This window comes from Clytia hemisphaerica, unplaced genomic scaffold (genome assembly GCF_902728285.1).
Source record: "Clytia hemisphaerica strain Z4C2 unplaced genomic scaffold, Clytia hemisphaerica genome assembly, whole genome shotgun sequence".
NCBI lineage: Eukaryota > Metazoa > Cnidaria > Hydrozoa > Leptothecata > Clytiidae > Clytia > Clytia hemisphaerica.
Genome location: NW_027103805.1, coordinates 223,232 through 245,593, shown reverse-complemented (window position 1 = coordinate 245,593; position 22,362 = coordinate 223,232). Strand labels below are relative to the sequence as shown.

Sequence of the window (22,362 nt, the reverse complement as noted above, 5' to 3'; positions counted from 1 at the left end):
TGACACATCTTTTTAGAAAAATTTTCCGCAAAATTTAAAATAGTTCAATTCTTTGCGGACAGTTTGAAAAAACTTCGAAACAAAAAGGTTAATTACCTATTAAAACTTAGCACTTTTTATAAAAGAAGGTGATGTAACATATTATTAACGTCTTTTTAAAGTTCATAACGTCATTTTTGGAATTAAGTTCTTAATTACTCTTAAGGGATTTGATTAAAAAGCAATTTATAAAAGCAATTCTTTGTTAAAAGTGTTAAAGAATCTAAAACATAACTTTCATGTTCAGATACTAAAATCAATTTTCCGACTATGGTCAGAGCCCTTAAAAGTGACACGCGCCTGACCGTGCGACTACGGTCGAAAAGGTACATAATGTACGTTCGCTTCTTTTGGTGAATAAATAATTTCCTAAAGATGAGTGCTATTGGGCTGCATTGAAGTTGAACACGTCGTAACTTACGGGGAGTTCCTTTAGAATTATTATCTAGTCGTTAGTTTAATTATTTCGTTGCAAGACTAAAGATTGCTGGTCATTGCCCTTGACTCCTGTCTGACAGGTCCGAGCTGAATGCTTAATGATTTCGATTCATCCCTTGACAAGTGAATTTACATTCGCCTGGGTCAATAGCGCAAATAGCTGTCGCTATAATGCCCCGCCAATGCATTGACCAACAAGAATGAACATTTGAAGGTATTACAGCAGATACCTTTTTTGAACGCATTCTAAACGCATAGTCTGAATCGCAGTCCTCTACAAAACTCAAAAACTATAAGAAGCATGAATCCATTAGTGGATTTTATAGTAGCTTTGCAAACGCATAGCTAGAGAATTGTATTCTACTGAACGCTTTTCTCATTCCATTGAAACCTCCGTGTTATCTGGTTTGTCAAATCATAGCAACCACCAAAAAATAATGAATAATAAAAGTATACCTTATTGGTAAAAATTTTCGCGTGTATTAAATTTCGCGATTCACTAAACTAGGTATTTTCAGAAAGTGGGAATATAAAGCAAGAAATAGGCTGATTTTGCTTGAAACACAACGTTTTTAATGTAAAAATACTAACAAAATACTAAGAAAAAATTTTTCGCGCGTATTTAATTTCGCGATATTGTAATTTTGAAAAATTTAAACAGTATTAAATTTCGCGAAAATTGACCAAAAAACTCGCGAAATTAAGTACCCGCGAAAATTTGTAACACGCGAAAATATATACCAATAAGGAATCGGAACTTCTTGAACATTTTTTAAAGCCCTTAAAACTATCTAGAAAAGCTGTCAATCAAACTCTTCTGTTTCGGTATAGGGCCTCACCGTGGTGAGGCTCTGATCATCATCATATGTTATGTTATTTTGGGGGCGTCACTTTCAGTTAAGAAAGTCTTTGCCCATTGTTGATTTAGGTTAAATGACGAAGTTCTGTTTCCAGCCCACTGAACGACATGTGAAAAGAGATTATTTAAAAGACTATGAGGGAATCACCTCACCGTGGTGAGGCTCTGATGTGAACATGTAAATTGTAAATCTACATACAGAAAATTCTGCTTCCAACGGTACCAAGCAAAATAGTGTGGATGAATTTCTTTCAAATATTTACCTTTGTTTTATCATATTTCAGCCAGACTATAGTATATTACCTCTACTTTGGTATAACCAACAACTCGAACAAAATATCGACGATTTTCTCTGAATTAGATGGATTTGATACGCAAGCTCGCGGCTCTTGTTCAAGGAAAGAACAACCGCGGGAAGACATGGTTACACTTGCTTTATGACAAATTCAAGGACAAATGTTGTAGCAAGCGTGACCACTCGGTTTGTTTACAACATTTTTGAATGCACGTTTTACAAAACATTCACACACATAAAATTGGAAAGAAAACAGACAGAAGATGAAAAACGAAAAACATGAACTTCTTCTTTCTGAGATCTATCCTTGTCGTAGGATTTATCAATCTTGAAATTGTTCTTCCAGGTAACCTTTCTCTTTGATTTTTGAGCAGTTACAGATTGTCGTATGGTTGGAAGGATATTTCTTCCACTATATACCGGTAATCCAGTCCGTCACAAAGTGCCTAAATAAACAAAACTCAACATCCTTACAAAAGTTGTCTTTTTGATTTCCCAAACATTTGTCTCAAGCGTTCACTTCCACAATAATTTATGTAATTCATGTAATTGCAATTTCTGTTAGGCGGCAATCAATAATATGTTCCATTCGGCGGGTCCTAAAACATCTTCAAATCCAGTCGGTCGTTCGGTCGGTAGTAAATTTTGTCGGATTTTTAAGATCTAGTAAATCCCGATGAATCAAGTTGGCAATCAACAGAATCTTATGCCGCCATCTTTAATTTGCCAAACTAAATATGCGCGCGCACATGTTAACATTAAAGCAGCCCTTATTTTCTTCGGCCCCCAGGGTATTGGCCCTACCGCGTTGCTGAACTTTGACATGAAAATTTCAATAAGGGTACATGAAAAAACTTGAATAGAACTCAATGTGGGTTAAGTAAACAAAAAATAATAATTCTAAGACATGCTCCTTTCGCCCGTGCTCGCCATTATGGGAAAGATCCAAACCTGGGAACAGTGCCCAAAAAAACCCGACAATTTTACAGACTTTCCGAATCCGGTTTTCTTGTAAATAAACAGTCGATCGGAACATACTTTTTATTGCCGCCTTAGTCCACAGTCGGGTTCATCATATACACGTGTTTTTATTCACGTGACCAAAGTGCCTACTAAAACAATCCGGGGGTAAGTGGCGAAGCAACATAGCAGATTATTCGTAAAGTAAAGAAATATCTTTTGGCATTGACAATCAAATATAATATATTACATATTTCCTTAATTCAAAAATCAAAAATACATTTTCCAATCGCGAAAAAATAAAAAAATAAATTGATATTACATACCGTAACTTGGTCTAATGTCGACATCCCTCCTCTAATTCCGACACCCTTTTTATCAGCTGAAATTGATAGAAAGGTCAAAGTTATTTTCTTTGCTTAGTGGTCAGGGAGGAAATATCCTTTTTCAATCAGTGATTCAAACTTTCATATTATTCCTGCCTCTAAAGAAGGGTGTCTGAATTAGACGAGGGATGTCGATATTAGACCAAGTTACGGTAATAAAGCGCGTCCGTCTTTTACTCTCGTCTAAATTCCGATCTTGAGACGTGCAAAATGCCCGTCAGCCCAATATTCACCCTTTCATCTTAAATTCACTTTCATTGTGCTTTGACTTTCGAAAAATATTATTTAAAAACTATGAATTTATAATAATTAATTACACAAAACAAAAAATTCGATACTTCATCAGTGAAATATTCAATAAATTTCTAGTTTCCATTTTCAGTTGGCGTTTTTCTAGCGCTGCGTTGATCGTGCAATTTTTGCGTAACACCAACTTTCTCGGCCACTTGTAATAATTAGCTATGCGTTGCCAAATTTGGTTCTCCATTGTCAAGTCAGGATCGATGGTGACGTCACCTAAGCATAAAAAAGAAAGGATTTTGTCAGTTTTATGCATATATTAATTTGCGAGATATTCTATTCGCAGTGTGAGCGCACTTTTCGTAGACTAGTCGGAATACCTTCTTTTACTCGCTTCAAAAAGTTGCGTATATCCAGTGAGTAAACGATTCTGACAATAACGAAATTAATGATGATAATTTTTTTTCGGTCAAGCAAACGTCTTGTATTGGGGGTTCTAGTCTTGACTCCTAAGCCTACGCGAGATTGAAGCGTTTGGATAAACAAGACAAAACTTGAAAAAAGCTGGTGTTTTGAAGCGCTTCCGTGCAATCGAAATATTTCTCTTTGTGACGGACTGATAATTGGCTTTTCAAAATTCGTTCAAGCACAAGAAAGTGAAAAAAATGAGGAAGGAAAAAAATGTACTTCTTGTAGAATGGGCTCTTCCAGAAAAAATTTGATATAGGGGATGGATGACAGTAATTTTCAGATAACAAACACTTGTTAATCCTGTCAATTTTTTGAAGTGCTATGGAAGTAAGACAGTCTGTGAAAATACCTCCATTTAAAGCATGTTCAAAGTTCACAGTAACGACTTTCTTTTTATTATGGAAACCAAACAGGTGAGAACAAGTCATTAAAACTAAAAGTCAGCACTCCGTGGTTGTGACGTAGGTTTTGTAATTGATTTTCACAGTTTCTTGTTTCTACGTCATTTTTTAAACCTTTTAGTAGGAGAACGTGTCATTCAATAAGGAATTTTATAACACTTCATGGCAGATTAAAAAGACAATTAGAAAACGAAAGTTTCTTCGTTTTTCATTTTCGCATTTATGGGGAAGAATGAAATTTTCAGAAGATGCTTTATTCAATATGAAGATTCCCATTTCCTAAAAAATCGCTATTCCCCATGGTTGCGAAATGGTAGCTATGGGTAATTCCTTTGTTCTTTTGCTATTTTCTTTTGTTCTGTGTGACGTAAAGACGCTTCGCAAATTGAGGTACTTTAACTAACTGTTATAAAGCATCCAGCGAGGACCTTTTTTTAAATATCTGTTTAAATTTCTGTTAGCCAAAAGTTTCAAAAATCTTATTCCTAGAAATGAAGGTCTGTTTCTCCTTAAAACCTAAATTTTTACTACGGTCGCGAGCTGACGGGGGGAGGCGGTTGCCGCCCAACTTTCGACCCTTGGACCTTTTTTACCACCACCGGGACTAAAAAGGAGAAGAGAAAGTCACTTCTTAAAATTATAAATACAGGCCATTTTTCATGCCCTTTAAGCGTCCGGTTATTGGACGCTTCCCCTCCTGAAATTACTAAAATATTGGTAAAAACAGTCTTATTAGTGGAACAACAGAAGAAAAGTGCCCTTTTTGGTCACCAACGGACGCTACCTTGCCTTTCTAAAATATGGCCTGGAATGTACTATTGAAATGCTTTAAAAATACATTTGGTTGTGATTATGGGATGGGGAAAGTTTGATTGATGAACTTGATTGAAGTATCAAAACAAACTTGTTGTCAAAGAGATTTAAACAGTAAGTGAAAATACAGGCCAGATATCAACAATCCCATGTTTTGACCAATCGTTGCAAGTTAGAGCCATTGACGGTGGCTTTGAAAGACCCCATCGGTCTCCATCGGATATTAGAACTTGAAGTTAGATTTAGGAGCTCACACAATATTTACAAAGTGCATTGAATCGATATTGAGTACTTAATGATTTCATAATCATGCAATGCATATTTCGTCTTTAGTTTGGTAAATATTTTGTCAATCCTCGTTTCAACGGATAGATGCCCATTATATTTACCCCAAGGAGTACGACTTGGATAAGCGCACCTTTCTTATTCATTATATCTATAAATTGAAACAGGCAGTTAGTAGAAGTAGTTGAATTTTTATAGGATCAAAATCAGGTTTTATCAGATATAGACAAAAGAAATCTATAAAAAAGACAAAAGAAAATGTTTGTCATACAAATATCTCAATACTGCAACCATGGGTTGTCATGAAACCTTCACAAGCAAACCTTTATTCATGATATGCACCTTTGTATGTCTTCCACGGACCCAACAGCTGATTGGTTGAAAATGACGTAAAATCATGCAATACGTTACTTTCAACCAATCAGCTGTTGGGTCCTTGGAAGACATTGTAATGGTGCATATTATGAATTGGATAAGGAAGACTTTAAATGAAGAATCATGTCATCCCATAAATGCAAAGCGAAGAAAATGAAGAATATTTGAAAATGTTCTTATAAAAAAAAACGTTTCTATAAAACTATAAATATTTCAAAGTTTGACCATTTTCTCATTTGGAAATGAAAAGGGGATGCATCATGGTAGGTCCATCCTGTTAAAAGGATGTCATTTCATTGGTTTGTGAATCAACATGCACGGGTCCTTTTCTCTCTGTTTAGCTCCAAAGTGTTCTGAAGAGCAATATCAGTGTTCTGATTTGAAGTGCATTCCAAAAGAATGGGTTTGTGACGGTGATGCAGATTGTGCTGATTTCTCAGATGAACAAAATTGTAGTAAGTATATCATTTTCTTTAATCACTCATATAACTCAAAGTAGGTCTTCGAAATTGAGAAAATTTTATCCTGAAAAAATGTAGGCTTCCCTGAAAATATTTCTTCTCTTTTTGTATTGATATGTTGTTCTAATTTTAGGTAAAACTTTTTGTCATCCATTGAAAGAGTTTCGTTGTGGGAATGGTAAATGTTTACCAAAGTCCTGGAAATGTGATCAACAGATTGATTGTAGTTTCAATAAGGTTGATCAATCAGATGAACAAAACTGTGAAGGTTTGTATGATATTTCTTGAGTGAATTACATCTCACTTGGGGGGGGGGGGGGGTAGTTTGCAGAAGGGTATGAGTCTCCCATGTTTATTTCATCCCCCTATATGTCCCTCCTTGTATTTACCAAGCTGCACATTTTGACGTCCACTCAAATTGAATATAACGATGGATTTTATATTTATCCATCTCCCTTTGTTTCACAGTGAAGAAATGTTTACCTTCACAATTCCAATGCAAGAAATCCGAGAAATGCATTCCAAAGACTTGGCAATGCGATAACGATATGGACTGTCAAGATGGAAGTGATGAAACTAATTGTAGTAAGTCTTTTGGAAAATATTATTTATTTTCAGGATTCTTTAATAATAGAAGGTCTTACTTTTATATTAAAAGTTTTTTTTCAGCCTGCTAGCCTGAATTACCAAGCATCAAGTATTGTCTTATTTAGATATGACTTTGGTTAGCACAAAGTTCATTTCTTTACATTATAATTTTTTTATTTTTCAAAGTTGTGAAATGCAATGAAGGAGAGTTTACATGCAGGAATGGTCGATGTATTGATCAATTATGGAGATGTGATCGAGAGAATGATTGCGGTGACCACACAGATGAAGAAGGGTGTGGTAAGTCTTAACAACCAACTGAATACATGCTTTTTTATAAAAACAATTTTATAAGAACACGAGGCTGAAAATTGGCCTAAACCTAAGAATGATTTAAGAACAACCCTAAGCCTCAAATTTCAGAAATTACTTAAGAAGTACTGATTTTAACAGGTTTAAATCCATTTTAAACTTTTAATTGAAAAACTAAGCCTATTAAGAACATCATAAGGGAAGTTAAGCCTGAAAATTTCCGAAAATTAAGAACAGCCAAGCCTGAATCAAAATTTACTGGTTCTTATAAAAAGAAAAGCGTGTATCGTCAAATGCCCAAAACATATTTACATAAACATAAACTTATTGTTTTTATGTATGATTATATGATTTTTTTGAGAAATCAAGCGAATGTTCAAGCTATCAAAAAAACTTTAAAACTAAAAACAACTGCGTGTTTCAAGCGAAAGTGTACACATTAGAATTGAGATTCTAAGAAAGCTGAAAATCTTATCAAACTAAACATTGCGGTATTTGAGAAGAGGAAAGGTTAACCAGGGTTTTAACTTAAATTTTGAGCTATCATTTATGTGTCACTCATTCCAAAGTTATAAAGAAACAACAACAAAAGAATTCATTTAGCTTTGAAAGTTTTTTAAGAACCTCAATTCAAATTTATACACTTATTTTGAAACACGAGGTATACTTTTTCCATTCTCCTTAAAATTTAGATATGTATGTTTGTTTTTGGGAGAATTAACTAAAACTTAGTATTTTTATAATTTGTTTTTAGCACAAGGTAATACAAATTGCAGTGTCAGACATTTTCAATGCAGCAATAAATTTTGTATTCCATCACACTGGGTTTGTGATGGTGACCATGATTGTCGGGATGGTTCTGATGAAAAAGCGCTGGTCTGTAAAATGAGACCACGCTCTGAATGTGGGTCATATCATTTTCAATGTCGGTCGTCAACTTCAAATATTTTCACATCTTGCATCATCATGGATTGGCGTTGTGACGGTATGTTAGCCATTACAATTTTTGTGGTGTACTTCTTTTCTTAGACTGAGTACTGATTCAGACATCAGAAACTATCTATCAAAATGATATTTGACAAGAAAAATGGGATATCAAAAACATAACAAGTCGAGCTCGATGATATTTTACGGAGTGAGGCTGAAAGTTTTAATTTCAAATTCATCTAATTAAAGCTAAGTATAGTGTGTAAAGCATTGTTTTTCGCCCAGAAAGTCGGGGTTCGATTTCCCCTCAATGATTGAGATTTATTTTCATGCATATGATAAAAATTTCCGAAAACTCAAAATAAAATCTCGTGAAAATTAATCCGATAAAAAGTAAAAAGCTTAGAAGGTTACTTTGTTATTTTACCAAGGTGTTCGTGATTGTATTGATGGTTCCGACGAGGAAAATTGTAACGCTGAATGTGAGCACAGTCAAAGCAATTGTTCTTCAAATCCACTCGAAAATTCGAATAACCAAGCTCATAACGGGTTAAAAGACTGTAGTGATAAACATTTCAAATGTAATATCTCTACTGATGAGTGTATTGACCAATCATTGGAGTGTGATGGCAAAACAGATTGCTCTAATGGAGCTGATGAACATGAGAATTGCAATATTAATGAGTGTAAAGAAAAGAAGCATCGTTGCTCACAGAAATGTATCGACCTCACAGATGGATACAAGTGTGCATGTCATCAGGGGTTTTATTTGCAAAAAAATGGTTTCACTTGCCAAGGTAAAGTGCACGAAACTACTCTATGGTCCCGAATAACGTCTCCCCCGGTTATTGCTCTAAATAGCCTGATTTTAGTTGATAATTACCTCATTTTTAGGTTTTAAGACGTACAATCTCCAACTCCCGGGAATTGGGTCCCCCTCGTTCATTAGATTTTGAACAAATTTCGGACCCCCTTTTATTCTTGACCTTTACCCTCTTCAAATGATATAAATCATGAAAAATCATAGCTGAAATTGCAAGGAGGCTTTTCTTGTTGTGATATCTGAAGTGAAGAAGTTGTCAGAAGCTCTAAGATACCTTTCATATGCTCTCTAGATTCTATATAAACAGAACATTAGAGTAAGATGAACACACACTGTTTGAACCATATCGAGCAATATTGAACTCCCAGACATTCTAATCTTACTCGTTCTTTAAAGTTTAAGTCAAGATATATCCTATATTGTCCTATATTTTAGTCTTATATAACTAACTAATTTGTCAAAATATTGGCTGGGATTCCTGTAAGTTTTGTCTCTCTATAAACCTTGATTCATTGTACCTTGTAGATATCGACGAATGTCAGACACTTGGTCGTTGCAGTCAACAATGTGTCAACACCAAAGGCTCCTTCAAATGTATCTGTGCAAGTGGATATCAACTGGTAAATAACACTGGCTGCAAAGTTAGAGGTTGGTACAACATGATTTGTATTAAGAAATACTAGCTTCTATGAATCTTTCATGGATTCAGCTTAACTTTAAAGGGAGGAATTTATTTCACTGCCAGGAGTGATGATATCTACTCTCTTATCGGTCAATTACCATTTAAACATCAAGGATCATTAAAATAGATTTCCTTTCTTCTCATCATCGAAGAAGTCACTTTAAATTTTAAACTCAGTTTACTTCCAACTTAATAGAAAACAGAAAGTATAGACCGATTCGACAAAATACAGTTAGGGGCTATCTTCAAGCAAACTTCAAGCAAAATTTCACCCACAAAATTTAAACGGGAAACATTTGATGATTTTGAGCTATCAAGGTGCTACTAAATCATCCTGTACATATCCTTTCTAACATTTCTTAGAAAAATAGCTGATCGTGAAAATGACGTCACACGGAATCTGCCTATAGTATATAACGTTGAAAGCTAGTTTTAACTCCATATCGCCTTTTTGTGTTTTAAGGCTTTTTTCATAGTTTGCCAGGGGTTCTAAAACGGCTCTCAAAGGACTTAAGGCTGTATTGATTTGACTTTTTGCACCTAAAATACATGAATTCATGTTGTTTACGGTTGATATTATGTAACAGAGTCGATTGATACGGCGATTTATCTCTCAGAATTTTTCATAACATTGTTGGATCACAGTTTAACTTCATCTCTTTCTCAGGAGATAAAATGTTCTTCTTATTCCCGGAGAGAAGCACCATTCGCATATTAAAGATTCAAAAGACGCTTCATCTCCATTCGGTGATCGCTGATTTGAACGGTGCTGTTGGGTTAACGTATTATGCTAATGATGGATTACTGTATTGGAGTGATATGAAGGAGAAGAGCATTTCCAGGTACTGCGTTCTCCTCCGTTTCAAGAAAAAAAATCCATATACCCCCTGTTAAGAAGGTTCAACCTGTTGTGACTGGAAATGCTTTTAACTCGCTGGAATTCCAAGCAATGTTAACTTTAAACCCCTCTGAATTCAGAAGTTTTGAAGAATTTAAAAAGTTACCCTCGTGGAATTCCAGTTATTTTTGACCGATTTTTGTATATCCCTATGAAATTCCACTACCACATATCAAACCTTACCCCTTTTAAACGGCAATCGACAACACCAATTAACTGATCTTAACTAATTGATATAGACTAGGAGGGACTATTGACTTATCTTCTTCTGAAATATGAAAGTGCGCATTTTTGTCCTTTGATTAGATTAAGTACGTGTTACATAATAGTTCCAAAATTTTTCTGAAGGAAATTTGAAATGAGAGGAGCCTTCTTGAAAACTGTGAGAGTGCTAAAAACCCTCGGAGTAAAGGAGTTATGACTATATTAAAACTACTCAACAAAAAGTTCTTTTAATTTTAGAATCCCAATTTTCGGATCCAATCGAAGAGAAAGTTTAGTAGTCAGTGGACTGGGATCCACTGAAGGGCTTGCAGTGGATTGGCTGGCTAAGAATCTTTACTGGGTGGACAGTAAGAAGCATATTATCGAAGCCGCAAACCTTACGGGATACCACCGAACAACGGTGACGTGGACGGGTGTAAATAAGCCAAGAAATCTTGTCGTCGATCCCAGGGAAAGGTATTTGTTTTTGAAAAATATTTACAATATCTATTTCTCCCCTTCCACAGTTTGAAGATTATGTTTTTCATGTTTTGCTAATAGTCCAATTATGTTCAACTTTTCTTTCTATGCGTGGGCAAATAGTTTCCGAAGATTAAGGTATACACAAGAATGGTAAAAAGTCACAAATTTGTATTAGTTATCACGCGATACAGAGTACAATATGGGATGGGATATATTTTTCGTCATATTTTCAACTTTTTTAGTGATTTGAGAGGAAAACAAAAACATTTCTGGAAATAAATTTCGGTAAAAGATACAACAAGAAAGTTCAAAATACGATCTCTCGCCATGAACATATAAACGACTGGACATCTCCGTTGTATTTTTGAAGATAACACTGCTAGCTTCGTTGCCGCCTCGTTAAAATCATCAAATAAAACAATAAATTCTGATGGTATACCTCTTGGGAATACCTTGCTAACAACGTAAAAATTAGGACAAAAGTCTTTGTTGTTCTACTTTTCTTAAGTCTTTTATCTATATCATAACAAAGATAACAGAGGCAAAATCATCGTCAGCTTGTCAAAACTCCGACTAATATTTCCAAATTTTGACTTAAAAGTGTCTTATAATTTTAGAGAGTGTCACATTCTAATTTCAATATTCTTATGACAAAGGCTCTCAACTTTGGCAAGCTATTTTTTTCAAGTCATAAAATAAATTATTGGAGTGACAAAAGGGATTCAAAAGTAAACACGCAGTTGAAATTCTGCATTTCAGAGTTGAAAATGTTGATAAAATATATTTCAAACTCGTGAAAAAATTTAAAAATAATTTTTTTGTGCATTAGGAGTAATGTTCAAGCTCTATCAATCATTTTACCTAAACAATTCAAAGAAATAAAATTACGACGGAATATTGTCGGATTTTTTATAGCAATTTTGAAATACAGGCGGCAACGAAGCTCGCTTCAAAGAGACAATAAAAGATAGATGTCCAGTCGTTTATATGTTCATGCTCTCGCTTACCAAGGCCCTTTTTTGAACGCGGTCTTGTATTTGTACGGTACAATATGAAATACAGCATTTATTTACGCGTTTTTAGCCAATCAGATTGCTTATATTTTTCATTTCGATGATAACTATCTAAAATCTGAGAAATTTGCCCAATTATCAACAAATAGAATATTCATTGATAAAAAATTAAAACAATAGGTCATAAAATTTTATTCTGTTTTGTGATTCAATTGATATAGTTTTTAAAGAATTGTGATTGTTTGGATTCTAGTTGATTTTTCAATAATGGTTCCATAGTAACAATAAGCGAGACTTCCAGAAACTTCCTTTCCTTATCACGCCAATTACCGCGCGGGCATTTTTTGCCCGTTTTACCACTGCAAAACCGTCCCAGTCTTTTTTCCGCACCTATAGACAATAGAAAAAGGTGTAAAAAAGGATTGGATCGAGTTCAGGGTGGTAAAACGGACAAAAAAATGCCCGCGCGGCAATTGGTGGCTACGGTCGAAAAGGTGTATTGGAGATTTCAAAATGCATCTCCATTGAAATTGGTGGGTGGGGTTTACCTTTTAATGTTTTGTGGGCTCGGAATTGTGATTTACAGTTTTATGTTATCAGGCCCATTTTGCCTTACATTTCTCTCTGTTTCACCGATATAATTTTGTCCGCATGAACACACTCCATAAATTTGGCATACCATGTGGGGATTCTTATCTTTCGAAAAAGTTTTTAACTTTCTTAATTGAATTACATTACAAAGTTACAATATAGGCGCACAAAGACGAAAGGGTGATAAAAGTTTTTTACCGTTCAAAGCGGCTTAGCGGAAAATATATTAAAAAGTATTGAACTGTAGGAAACGAGGATTTTCTTGTTTTTAAGTTTCATTGTCTTTCTTTCTCAACTTATAATAAGCCTTTTCTCGCATCAAATTTTATCATAGCCATAATAGTGTATAAGTTGTTGGTAGCAAGTGAAGTGTTCTGTTGTTAGATGTAGTATTACCTAAATGTTACTATTCCCAAATTCATTATTCAAGGTGATCGACTAGTCGCTATGACTTGAGCTCGATCAGCTTTAAATCTTCAGAGGTTTTATAGTTACATGTAGCCTGCTAGACGAAAAACGCTTTTTTGCCGCGTTTTAGCGTTAAAATTTGGGAAGGGAAGTAGGGAAAGTTACTGGCTAGGTACGATTGATATTTTTTTTTTTAACTAAACCGGTTAACGTTGAATCTTTGCATTAAACAAGAGTCATAAGGGGGTCACAATACACGCTTTTTTTATAAAAATAACTTCTATAAGAATATCAGGCTGAGATTTCAGAGTTAGAACAATAGGCCTATTGTTTAGAACAATAGAAAAATAAGAATAATGCTAACCCTCAGCCAAAGTACACTATTCTTATAAAAAAGCGTGTATTTTGAATTGATTTAAGGATAAAAACGAAACGTCGAGGCGTCCAGTGATATTTATCTACCTCTATTCTCTAAGTTACCCCTTTATCTTAAATTTTAAATCTTATAAGGTGTATCAATTAATAAATTGTTTTATCGATCAAAATGTTAAAAAATACTTTTATTGAACTTGTAAATTTCATCGCTTACCATTTGTTTTCACGGCATTTTGAAACGAAAGAATCCAACTTTTTCCTATTTGTTCGGCGACGCGCGATCACAAATTTTAAGATTTTTTGATGTCTTTTTTTGTCAGCATAGAGGGGCGCCTCTTTTTGTTGTTTTGTTGAGAGAAAGAAATAAGATTATGTGATACATGATGTATTGTTTTTAAATGTGGAACCAGTTCACTGAGGCGTGGGGGAGGAGGTGCCATGATGAATGCCCATGATAATGACCAGTGCATTGTGAGAACAATTTTATGAGAAAGTAACGGGGCTAGAATATGCCAAAAATCATCATTTTTGTGTCAAAAACTATCAGAGACTTGATAGCGAAGTCATGATTGGAATATCTCCAGTATTAGAACTTATGAGATTTTACACTATAAAAAGCGGCACTTCCCCGTACCCAATTTTGTCTAACTCCCCCCCCCCCGGATCAGAGGAGATAATTGTTTTTGTAATAAGTAACAAACTTGTTTTTTCCCTATTCGATGTTTTTGGTGTGATAGAGTATCTCATCTCATTCATCTCACTGCTTTTTCTAAGAATCATTTATATGAGGCTTTGCTATTATTTTTAACACGTTCAGCCTAAAATTGTTCTTATCCTGTTCTTATGTCTACAGTTGGGCAAAACTTAGCTATCTTATGTTTAACACCTCCTTTTTGACAATTAACATGCTTAAAATTCAGTCATTCTAGGCTAAACATTGTTCTTAAAATTATTCTTTGTTTTTAGTTATTTTTTTAGCGTTATTGTTCTTATATTGTTCTTATAAAAAAGAGCTGATTTTTTGTATTATGTTTGAATTTTAATGTGATTTTTTTGACTACGTAAAACTCTCTTTCCTACCCGATTACGGCACTTGTGTGTTGAACTCTGTACTCCATATCGATTTCAAATTAGAGATATTCCATTTTTAATTACCATTGGCATTACGAATCTCCATTTATCCCCACTGTTAAAAATTTCTATCGGGTACCTGAGTGAGGAGAGTACGGGGGTCGTCAACACCAAGATAAAAAAGTCTTTTTCTTAAATCTACGTCTACGTCGGCAGCATAAATCGTAAAAATCCTGTCGTTTTTTCTTCAAGCAACGAAAAACCTACAGAAAAAGGGCGTCAAACTCATACGTGTGTTTTGAAAATATTTCATTACTGTTATCTTTTAAATCTGCCATTTCTTTAATGCATCTTTAACATTTTCAGTGTATTTTAAAAATATATGTAATACTGCTATCTTCTAAACCCATCAGAAACTTTCATGAAAATGTTCTTCATATCTAGCATTCTTAATTCCAAAGTTTCTTTTTTTAGATTTTTATCAACTTGTTTTTGACTCTCTTTAAATTTGGCAGCACAGTTGGAGGAGACTTGTAACATACCTTTTTTCATTACACGATTTCAAGTTCAGTTTAAAGAGTGTTTTGTCTCTGATTGTTATCTTGTTTGATAACAGGTATGGAGAGGTTAATAGTGTTGGAGACTATGTGGATGTGCGGACCGGGCCAGGACCGCCGAAAACGGACCCTTGGAGATTAAAATTTTGCGAAAAAATTAGCCCTCGAGACAATTTTTGAAAATTTTCCAAAATATGCTTGATATACGCAAGATCGTCTCCCAACTGAGATATTTTGAGGGGTATAGGCCCGGGGGGGCACTCATATGATCTAGCCTACGTCATGTGCCGCGCTTAAGGGTAGGGTTTTTCAGCATCCCAAAATGCACTGTAAGGGTGTGTTTCTGTGAGATTGCACTGCAAGGGTCGAATTTTGAAACAAATTCGAAGTAATTGTTAAAAAGAAAGGTTTTTACTTCTCGTTTGTTTGAAAAAGTTTCTATTGACTGATAATTACAGCTGACAAGAATAGTTTTCTCAGTTTTTCTTTGAAACAGAAAATTTCCCAAGCTTCTTCTTTCACGCAGATTTACAGCTGAGAAATATAGTGCACTATAAGGGTTGGGTAAATCAAGAGAAATGCACTACCTTTTTGTGGAATGTTCGAAATGTTTTGTTTTTCGCTGTTTTAAAATACGTTACACGTTTTTTTTTATAAGAACAAACTATATAAGAACATAAGGCTTCGAGGCCCAAAAATTTAAGAACATTCTAAGAACATTCTAAGGCTTTGGAGACTTAAAAACATGCAATTTCTTAAGAATTTACATCAAAATGCTCAAAAAATGCTGAAAATAAGAACACTTTAAGAACATTTTTAGGCTTCAAACCCAAAAAACTAAGAACATCCGAAGGCTTCGAAAATTTTTGACGTTCTTATAAAAAAAAAACGTGTACTTATAATTTTTCAAATTGTAATATGCTTAAATACAAAGTAGCAAAGTATAAACAAATGAAAAAAAATAATATAAACAAATCAAAATAGAATCTGTTGTGGAGCAATACGAATTATACGAATGTCATATTTTTAGCTCTCAAATGACTTTCTATGCCCTACAGAGATAGATCGCGATCAGTAGTGGCAATTCACTCTAAAAAAACAGTTTGTTCAGTCGAGAGTGCCACAAAGAAACTTTCAAAGCTTAAAATGGTATCAGATATGAAAGTTTAATATAGAGAAAGTTCTGTGTAACTTTAATTAAACACAAAACAGTTGCACAACTGGCGCTACTGTGTCTTCTTGCTAAAGTTTTATGATTGATCTAAAAGAGTATTTAGAGTTAAGATGTGAGTGAAAATAAACAGAAAAGGATCACTTAGCAGAGATTTGGACGCTGAGAGCTTCAAAACATTCCACTTTAAAAATTTCAGTTTTTGACCGGAAGGACTTGCACTCCAACGCTTTTAAATTAACCAAAGAGAGTAACAAGAGATCCAATTTTACATGCGATTGAGGAACAAAAAAAAGCCGGATAAATAGACTTACCGGTAGGTGTATTAGACGTGTTTAACACTATGGAGATAAAAACTCTGATGCAATAGGTCGCAGAATTACTTAATCGCTTCGCGATAATTTCGATATTCCAATCAGGGAAAATCGAGGAAACAATTTTTTAAACGGACGCTCTACTACTGCCAGTGCATGGAAAAAGCCGATTTGAAAGGTCAGCGGGCTGACTAAAAAGGATAGCAATTTTAGAAGAATATTCGAAATAGCTCAATTAGTATAGGGAAAAAGAAAGAAGATAATTACAAACATTTAATTTGTGTAGACTTTCCGTAGGCTTCTTAATTAAGCACGCGTAGAAAGAAGCTACAATTTGATAAACTAGTCAGTTGTTTATCGATCGCCTGAGGGCGATTTTAACAGTGTAGATATACAAGTCAAATCTCGTTTTTGAAATCGAAAGTAAATGTTTGACTCGCTTACCTTTATAAACTCATTAGTTTCCTTACATTTTGTCTGAATAGGAGAGATTTTAAAAAATTTTCAGGCTATATCCCATCCCCTTCCTCAAAGTGTAACTTTTTTCTCTAGGGTCTACGCTTTACTTTTGCTTTAATCATGTGTTATGTACTGACTAATAATGGCAAAAGTTGCAGATCAAATAAAATGTATAACAGCCTTAAGTAGTCTATTGTATTCATCACTTTTGTATTGTTTATGACGTCATTCCCCTATCATTTCAATGTTCGTCTCATTTATCCATGTTCATTATGCCACATTATGTTTAGAGCTGTTGAATAGATTTACTTTAAGCGAGACAATAATTTCACAGCTGTTTTAAAACGCATGCGTAAACATTTTGTTTTTTACTACAACGATTTTGATAGTAAAATAAGTGTCTCGAATTGAAATTTCAATTGAAAGTTTAATCAAAACAACCATAAAGTAGCTTTTAAAATGTAACGTTTACTCGACTGTTTCACTCGACTTTATAAATTCGTCTACCTGCTCTAGTCTTACTCTAATTTATCAGAGATAAATCCGCATCGCAGGGTGCAAAGTAATAATCCATCAACCTCGTTCTTCTACGACTAACGAAAAAATGGATAAAGTGAAAATTCTTTTCTTAATGAACACTACAGAAGGTTCTTTCTCCGATGATTTTGTCGGAAATAAGCGATCGCCAACAGTGTGTTTGAAACACGCTGACCTAGTATTGTAGTTTTTGTTTAAAGAATTATACAGTCGAGTGAGTAGTAAGTATTGTTTTATCGAATGTAATGTTAGTTTGATCAGACAGCACCTGACCCCGAGATAGAATGTAGGTGAAATTTGAATCAGGCCTGAGAGATGTAGATTTGCATTTAAAAACATATTGAATGTTTTAAACGAAATTTTGAACTTCCAAAATCCTTTCCCAGGGGTTAGTTTCATTACTTTTGATAGATAAGCTAATTTTTTTGGTCCTTGAAGTTGACTCCCATTTTCGTTATAACCCCAGAATGTAGGTTTGGTTTTATGGCTTTAAATCTAGTAATAGTAAAATTTTGGATATTTTTTCGATTGAATTAATTATAACAGGAAATTTTAGAAATATTTTATGCCAAAACAATATTCTAAAGAGCTTTTGTTATTCTGAAAATTAGATTTTTTCACTTTTTAACCCCCAGAATGTAGGTGAAAAGATTTGGTTGCTGAGAGAGAAATTTCAGTATCATTCGGAAATTTTTGTTCTCTAAGTGAAATTCATACTTTAGAAATATACTCTGACAAAAAATTAACAAAGATATTAATTTTATCGTGCTACAAATGATGAAAAGTAAAAGAAAGGACGAAAAGAAGAGACAAGAAAGTTGTTTTTATTTTGTAGGTGTAAGATTCTGTGTTAAAATACGTGAATAATGTAACAACACCCCTGCCTCACAGCCCTGGTGGAACTTTTCCCACATCGGGTCAAAAATTTTCTACTAAATTCCCAATGGGGATAGAAATTCTATTGTTCCAAACTTAGGCAAATTTTCTGATTGGGCTGGGGTCCCAGCGGGTCTGGGACACGTCGTAAAAGCTTACAATGCCAACATTAATCATCTCTCAGGCAATACTTTCATGTTATGAGAGTACAACAAAAAAGTTTTATATAATTTGATAGACTTTTCATGTCGGGTTATGAAGGCTCCCAAATTGTAGGTCAACTAACCCCAAAAGGTAGGTCAAACATTTTCGTTAAAATATCTAACTTAGAACAATAAATATTGAAATGGACTATTTTCCCCATTTCTTTAGTTCATTAGGAGTAAGAAAATACCCTATCATCATAACTTAATTCCAATAGATTTCGATTTAGAGAGGATTTATTTTTTAAATGTCTCAGTTCGGGTAGTATCCAATCAACTTCGATTCAGATTTTCGCCTGAAAAAATCAATTCAAGTTAAAATTTTATGTCTAGAAATAATCAGTAATATGTAACAGTATACTCTGAAACAACTTTTTATGAAATTGAACTATCGTTAGGGCTACCATGCTAAAAAATGAGAAACCTACATTCTCGGGGTTTACTACATTCTCGGGGTCAGGTGCTGTAGTATAGTCGCAGATCTCTACTTACTCCACAACCGGAAACTCTTTTTGTTAGAAGATGAGCAGAAGGCTACACGTTTTTATGTAAGAACAAACTATATAAGAAAATGAGGCTTTGATGGTCAAAATGTTTAGATTATTTTAAGGTTTTGCAGAGTCTAAAACATCCAATTACTTAGGAAAATGTTCAAAAATAGTCACAAAATGGTGAAAATAAGAACATGTTAAGAACATTTTTAGGCTTAAAACTCGAAAAGTTAAGAACATAGTTTAAAACCCGTGTATTGTATGAAAGAACATTAGAAAGCTTCAAAAACTTTGGGTGTTCTTATAAGAAATGTGTATGTTATCGTTTGACCTAACCGTTTTCAGCTCTATATCCATTCAAGAATAGACCTTTTCATAAATTACGTCACGAACATCACGTGCCTCGTATTCAAACAATTACCATGGTGATTATGTCCCTTGAGACATTGAATGGTTTTCGTATAAATAGAAAGTAGTTTTAATTAACTCCGTTGAGAGTTAATCACCATGGAAATAATTTCAAAACGAGGCAAGCGATGTTCGTGACGTAATTTATGAAAAGGTTTATATATTACAAAATAATAAGATAATAGATTCAAAGATGGTGTCACCAATTACTTGTCGCCAAATTACTGCGGCTGTGGAAAACACGTGTGTCTGGTTGTATGTCATCACTGGTTTCGTTGGTATGGTTACCAATTGTATTGTGATTACTCTTATTTTCAAAACGAATCAAATGTCAAACCAATCCATTCGATTGATAGCGTTTTTATCGAGTATTGATATATGTAGCAGTCTGGTAGCTTTTACACGAGGGATTACCCTTTGTCCATCCATTAAAAACAATTGTCATGTTCTGGCTGGTTATTTTTGCGCTCAAAATTTTTCCTTTTATTGCTCTATATATATGTTTGCTTTGACTGGATTCGACCGTTATCTACGCATCAAACATTTAGAGAATTATTCCACAGTTTTTCACAAGAGACGTTTCCGTATGGTGTTGACAGGTTATGTTATGCTGGTCTCTTTCCAAACGATTATCTCATCGTGGTTAAGTTATATACATTATGTAGGATATGCCTTCCCTTACACATTACCAACTAACTTTATTGTAATGGTTGTAGTTATCATTTTCTATTTCCTATCCATGAAATTGATTAGAATGTATGTGAGGACGCATGACACGATAGGGGACACGACTCTGGCTGGCGTATTGAATGTTACCGGTGTCTACTTATACTTATTTTTAATATACGTCGGATTTTTCATAATCGTACAAATACTTCTAGGATTTAAAATGTTAACCGAGAAAGAAAAGATCGGAGTTAGCAATTTCCAGGGGGTTTTACCGTCTATCATTGGAACTATAAATGCTCTAGCTTTCATGAGAATTAACCCCCCGGTGAAATCATCGATGGCAAGATGGTGGACTTCATTTAGATGTGGATTTGTAACTCAAGAGATAGGCCCCGAAGCTTGAACGCTGATCCGAAACACTGTAGATGATTCCACTAAATTCATTTAAAATGAAAGATTTTTTTGTTAATGAATTTTAGGAAAAATATTGTTTTCGAAAGTTTACTTCAGATGGGCATCAGATATTATGGGTGAATTCAAACTGTTTTTTCCCATCGTTACTAATCCTGTTCTAATTTTTTTTGACTACACTTTTGTATAAGAACATATAAAATTGTTGAAGCCTTCGGATATTCTTAACTTCTTGGGTTTTATGCTGAAGATGTTCTTAACATGTATTTTTTTTCGCCATTTTTGAGTGTTTTTGTCCATTTTCCTAAGAAATTGGTTGTGTCCGCAAAGCCTTAAAATGTTTAGACTAGAAAGTTTTTCATAATATTTCGGCTATCGAAGCCTTACGTTCATATACTTTGTTCTTAAAGAAGAAAAAAACCCTCAAATATTTTGGTGGAACATTATGATCGTGCTCAAACCGTTTAATTGATTTAACTGGAAAAACTGGGACAAATTGTTAGGCCCTTGTATACTCTCGACAGTTTCCCACCCAGGACATTCTTATTCCAAACCCCTGCTTATTAATTTTTGGGAAAATTTTTTGAAAGATTTCCCTTTTGCTCTTATTCTCTGCTGTATTAACCTCATTAACCTCCTTTTCAAAGATTTTTCACTCAAGACTTTTTTGTTCCAACCCCTCCCCTGCTTATTAAGTTTTGAGAATTTTTCCACCCACCCTGCTTATTCCAAACCCCCTGTTTATTAGCTACACGAGGGTAGAGTTGTTTTTTATGGATTGTGTCCAGATTCTTGATGGTATGAATAAGTCTGGTTAGCTTTGTATAGCTTCAAAAATTGACTCAACAAAGATGCCTTTTTGCCAATAGGGGTCAGTTTTCCAAATTTTTTTCTCTAGCGCCTCCAATTCGATAAAACATTGAGAACAATTACCTTATCGGCCCTTTTTACGCCAAAGGCCCAAAAATAACGCCTACAAGGGCCGGTGTAAAATGGGCCGATACGGTACCAAACTTTTACGAGGGCTCCTAAAATTTCTAATATTCCTCTGTGGAGCTTGTGGAAAGCAACCACTGTCATTTTTGATTTCTGATTGCTGTTGTATTGTATTGTACTACAGTTCATTTTATTTTGACAAAAAGTTAGCTATAAAGGCTAATAAAGGTTAACGTACGTTACCTCACATTTCAAAATTGTTTGAAAATATTTGAAAATTTCTAATTTTTTGGTTACTTTTTGTATTTTAAAGTGCTGGCGTTTTGGGGTATTATCTTAAACACTAATTTTGGGTCTGAGTGTTTTCAGTATTTTGTTTTTTTAACTTTTTCCTAAACCTTTTAAGTGTATTTTTTTGCCCTCTTCGGATGATTAATTCTAATTGTTCTCCTCTTTTAGACACCGTCTGTTGTACTTTTCAAGTTGGGGAGATACCGCACAAATTGAACGTATCAGCATGGATGGTGAAAACACTACAAAAATCATCTTTTACCAATCTGAAGGTATATTTATAAAGAACGAACCTTTTATATGATGGGCTATTTATTTGAATTGACTTTTTTTTGTAAAGCTCAAAATTCTCAAATAATTTGGCTTTCTATAATGCAATGAATGGATTCTCGACCCCCTCCCTTTTAACCCTAATACACTTTAAATTACAGAAAAATAAAATCTCACCCAAGTCAGTCCCATCTGTTGTTCATTTAGCAGCAACCTCTCAACCTGCAGAAATTGTAAAATCAACAAATGACCGTAACCATCTGAACCACTGGGGTTAATTTGTAGGAGGCTACTACAGTATTTGATATGGCTATATGCCCTGTTTCAGTAATTATGCTTTTCTGGAAAAAAAAATTATTGAGCATTTCTTG

At 34.3% G+C, this 22,362-nt stretch overlaps 1 protein-coding gene across 1 annotated transcript in view; it reads left to right on the top strand.

Annotated features, from left to right (window-relative positions):
* Positions 1-1,843: 1,843 nt before the first annotated feature.
* Positions 1,844-22,362, top strand: part of LOC136806395 (very low-density lipoprotein receptor-like) — a 30,149-nt gene continuing 9,630 nt past the window's right edge. Inside the window, exons 1-11 of the mRNA XM_067062962.1 lie at positions 1,844-1,977; positions 5,904-6,017; positions 6,157-6,291; positions 6,492-6,608; positions 6,798-6,911; positions 7,678-7,908; positions 8,282-8,647; positions 9,199-9,321; positions 10,023-10,197; positions 10,716-10,934; positions 21,890-21,993. Coding sequence (XP_066919063.1) covers positions 1,911-1,977; positions 5,904-6,017; positions 6,157-6,291; positions 6,492-6,608; positions 6,798-6,911; positions 7,678-7,908; positions 8,282-8,647; positions 9,199-9,321; positions 10,023-10,197; positions 10,716-10,934; positions 21,890-21,993 — 1,765 coding nt within the window. The 5' untranslated portion in view covers positions 1,844-1,910. The remainder of the gene's footprint in view (positions 1,978-5,903; positions 6,018-6,156; positions 6,292-6,491; positions 6,609-6,797; positions 6,912-7,677; positions 7,909-8,281; positions 8,648-9,198; positions 9,322-10,022; positions 10,198-10,715; positions 10,935-21,889; positions 21,994-22,362) is intronic.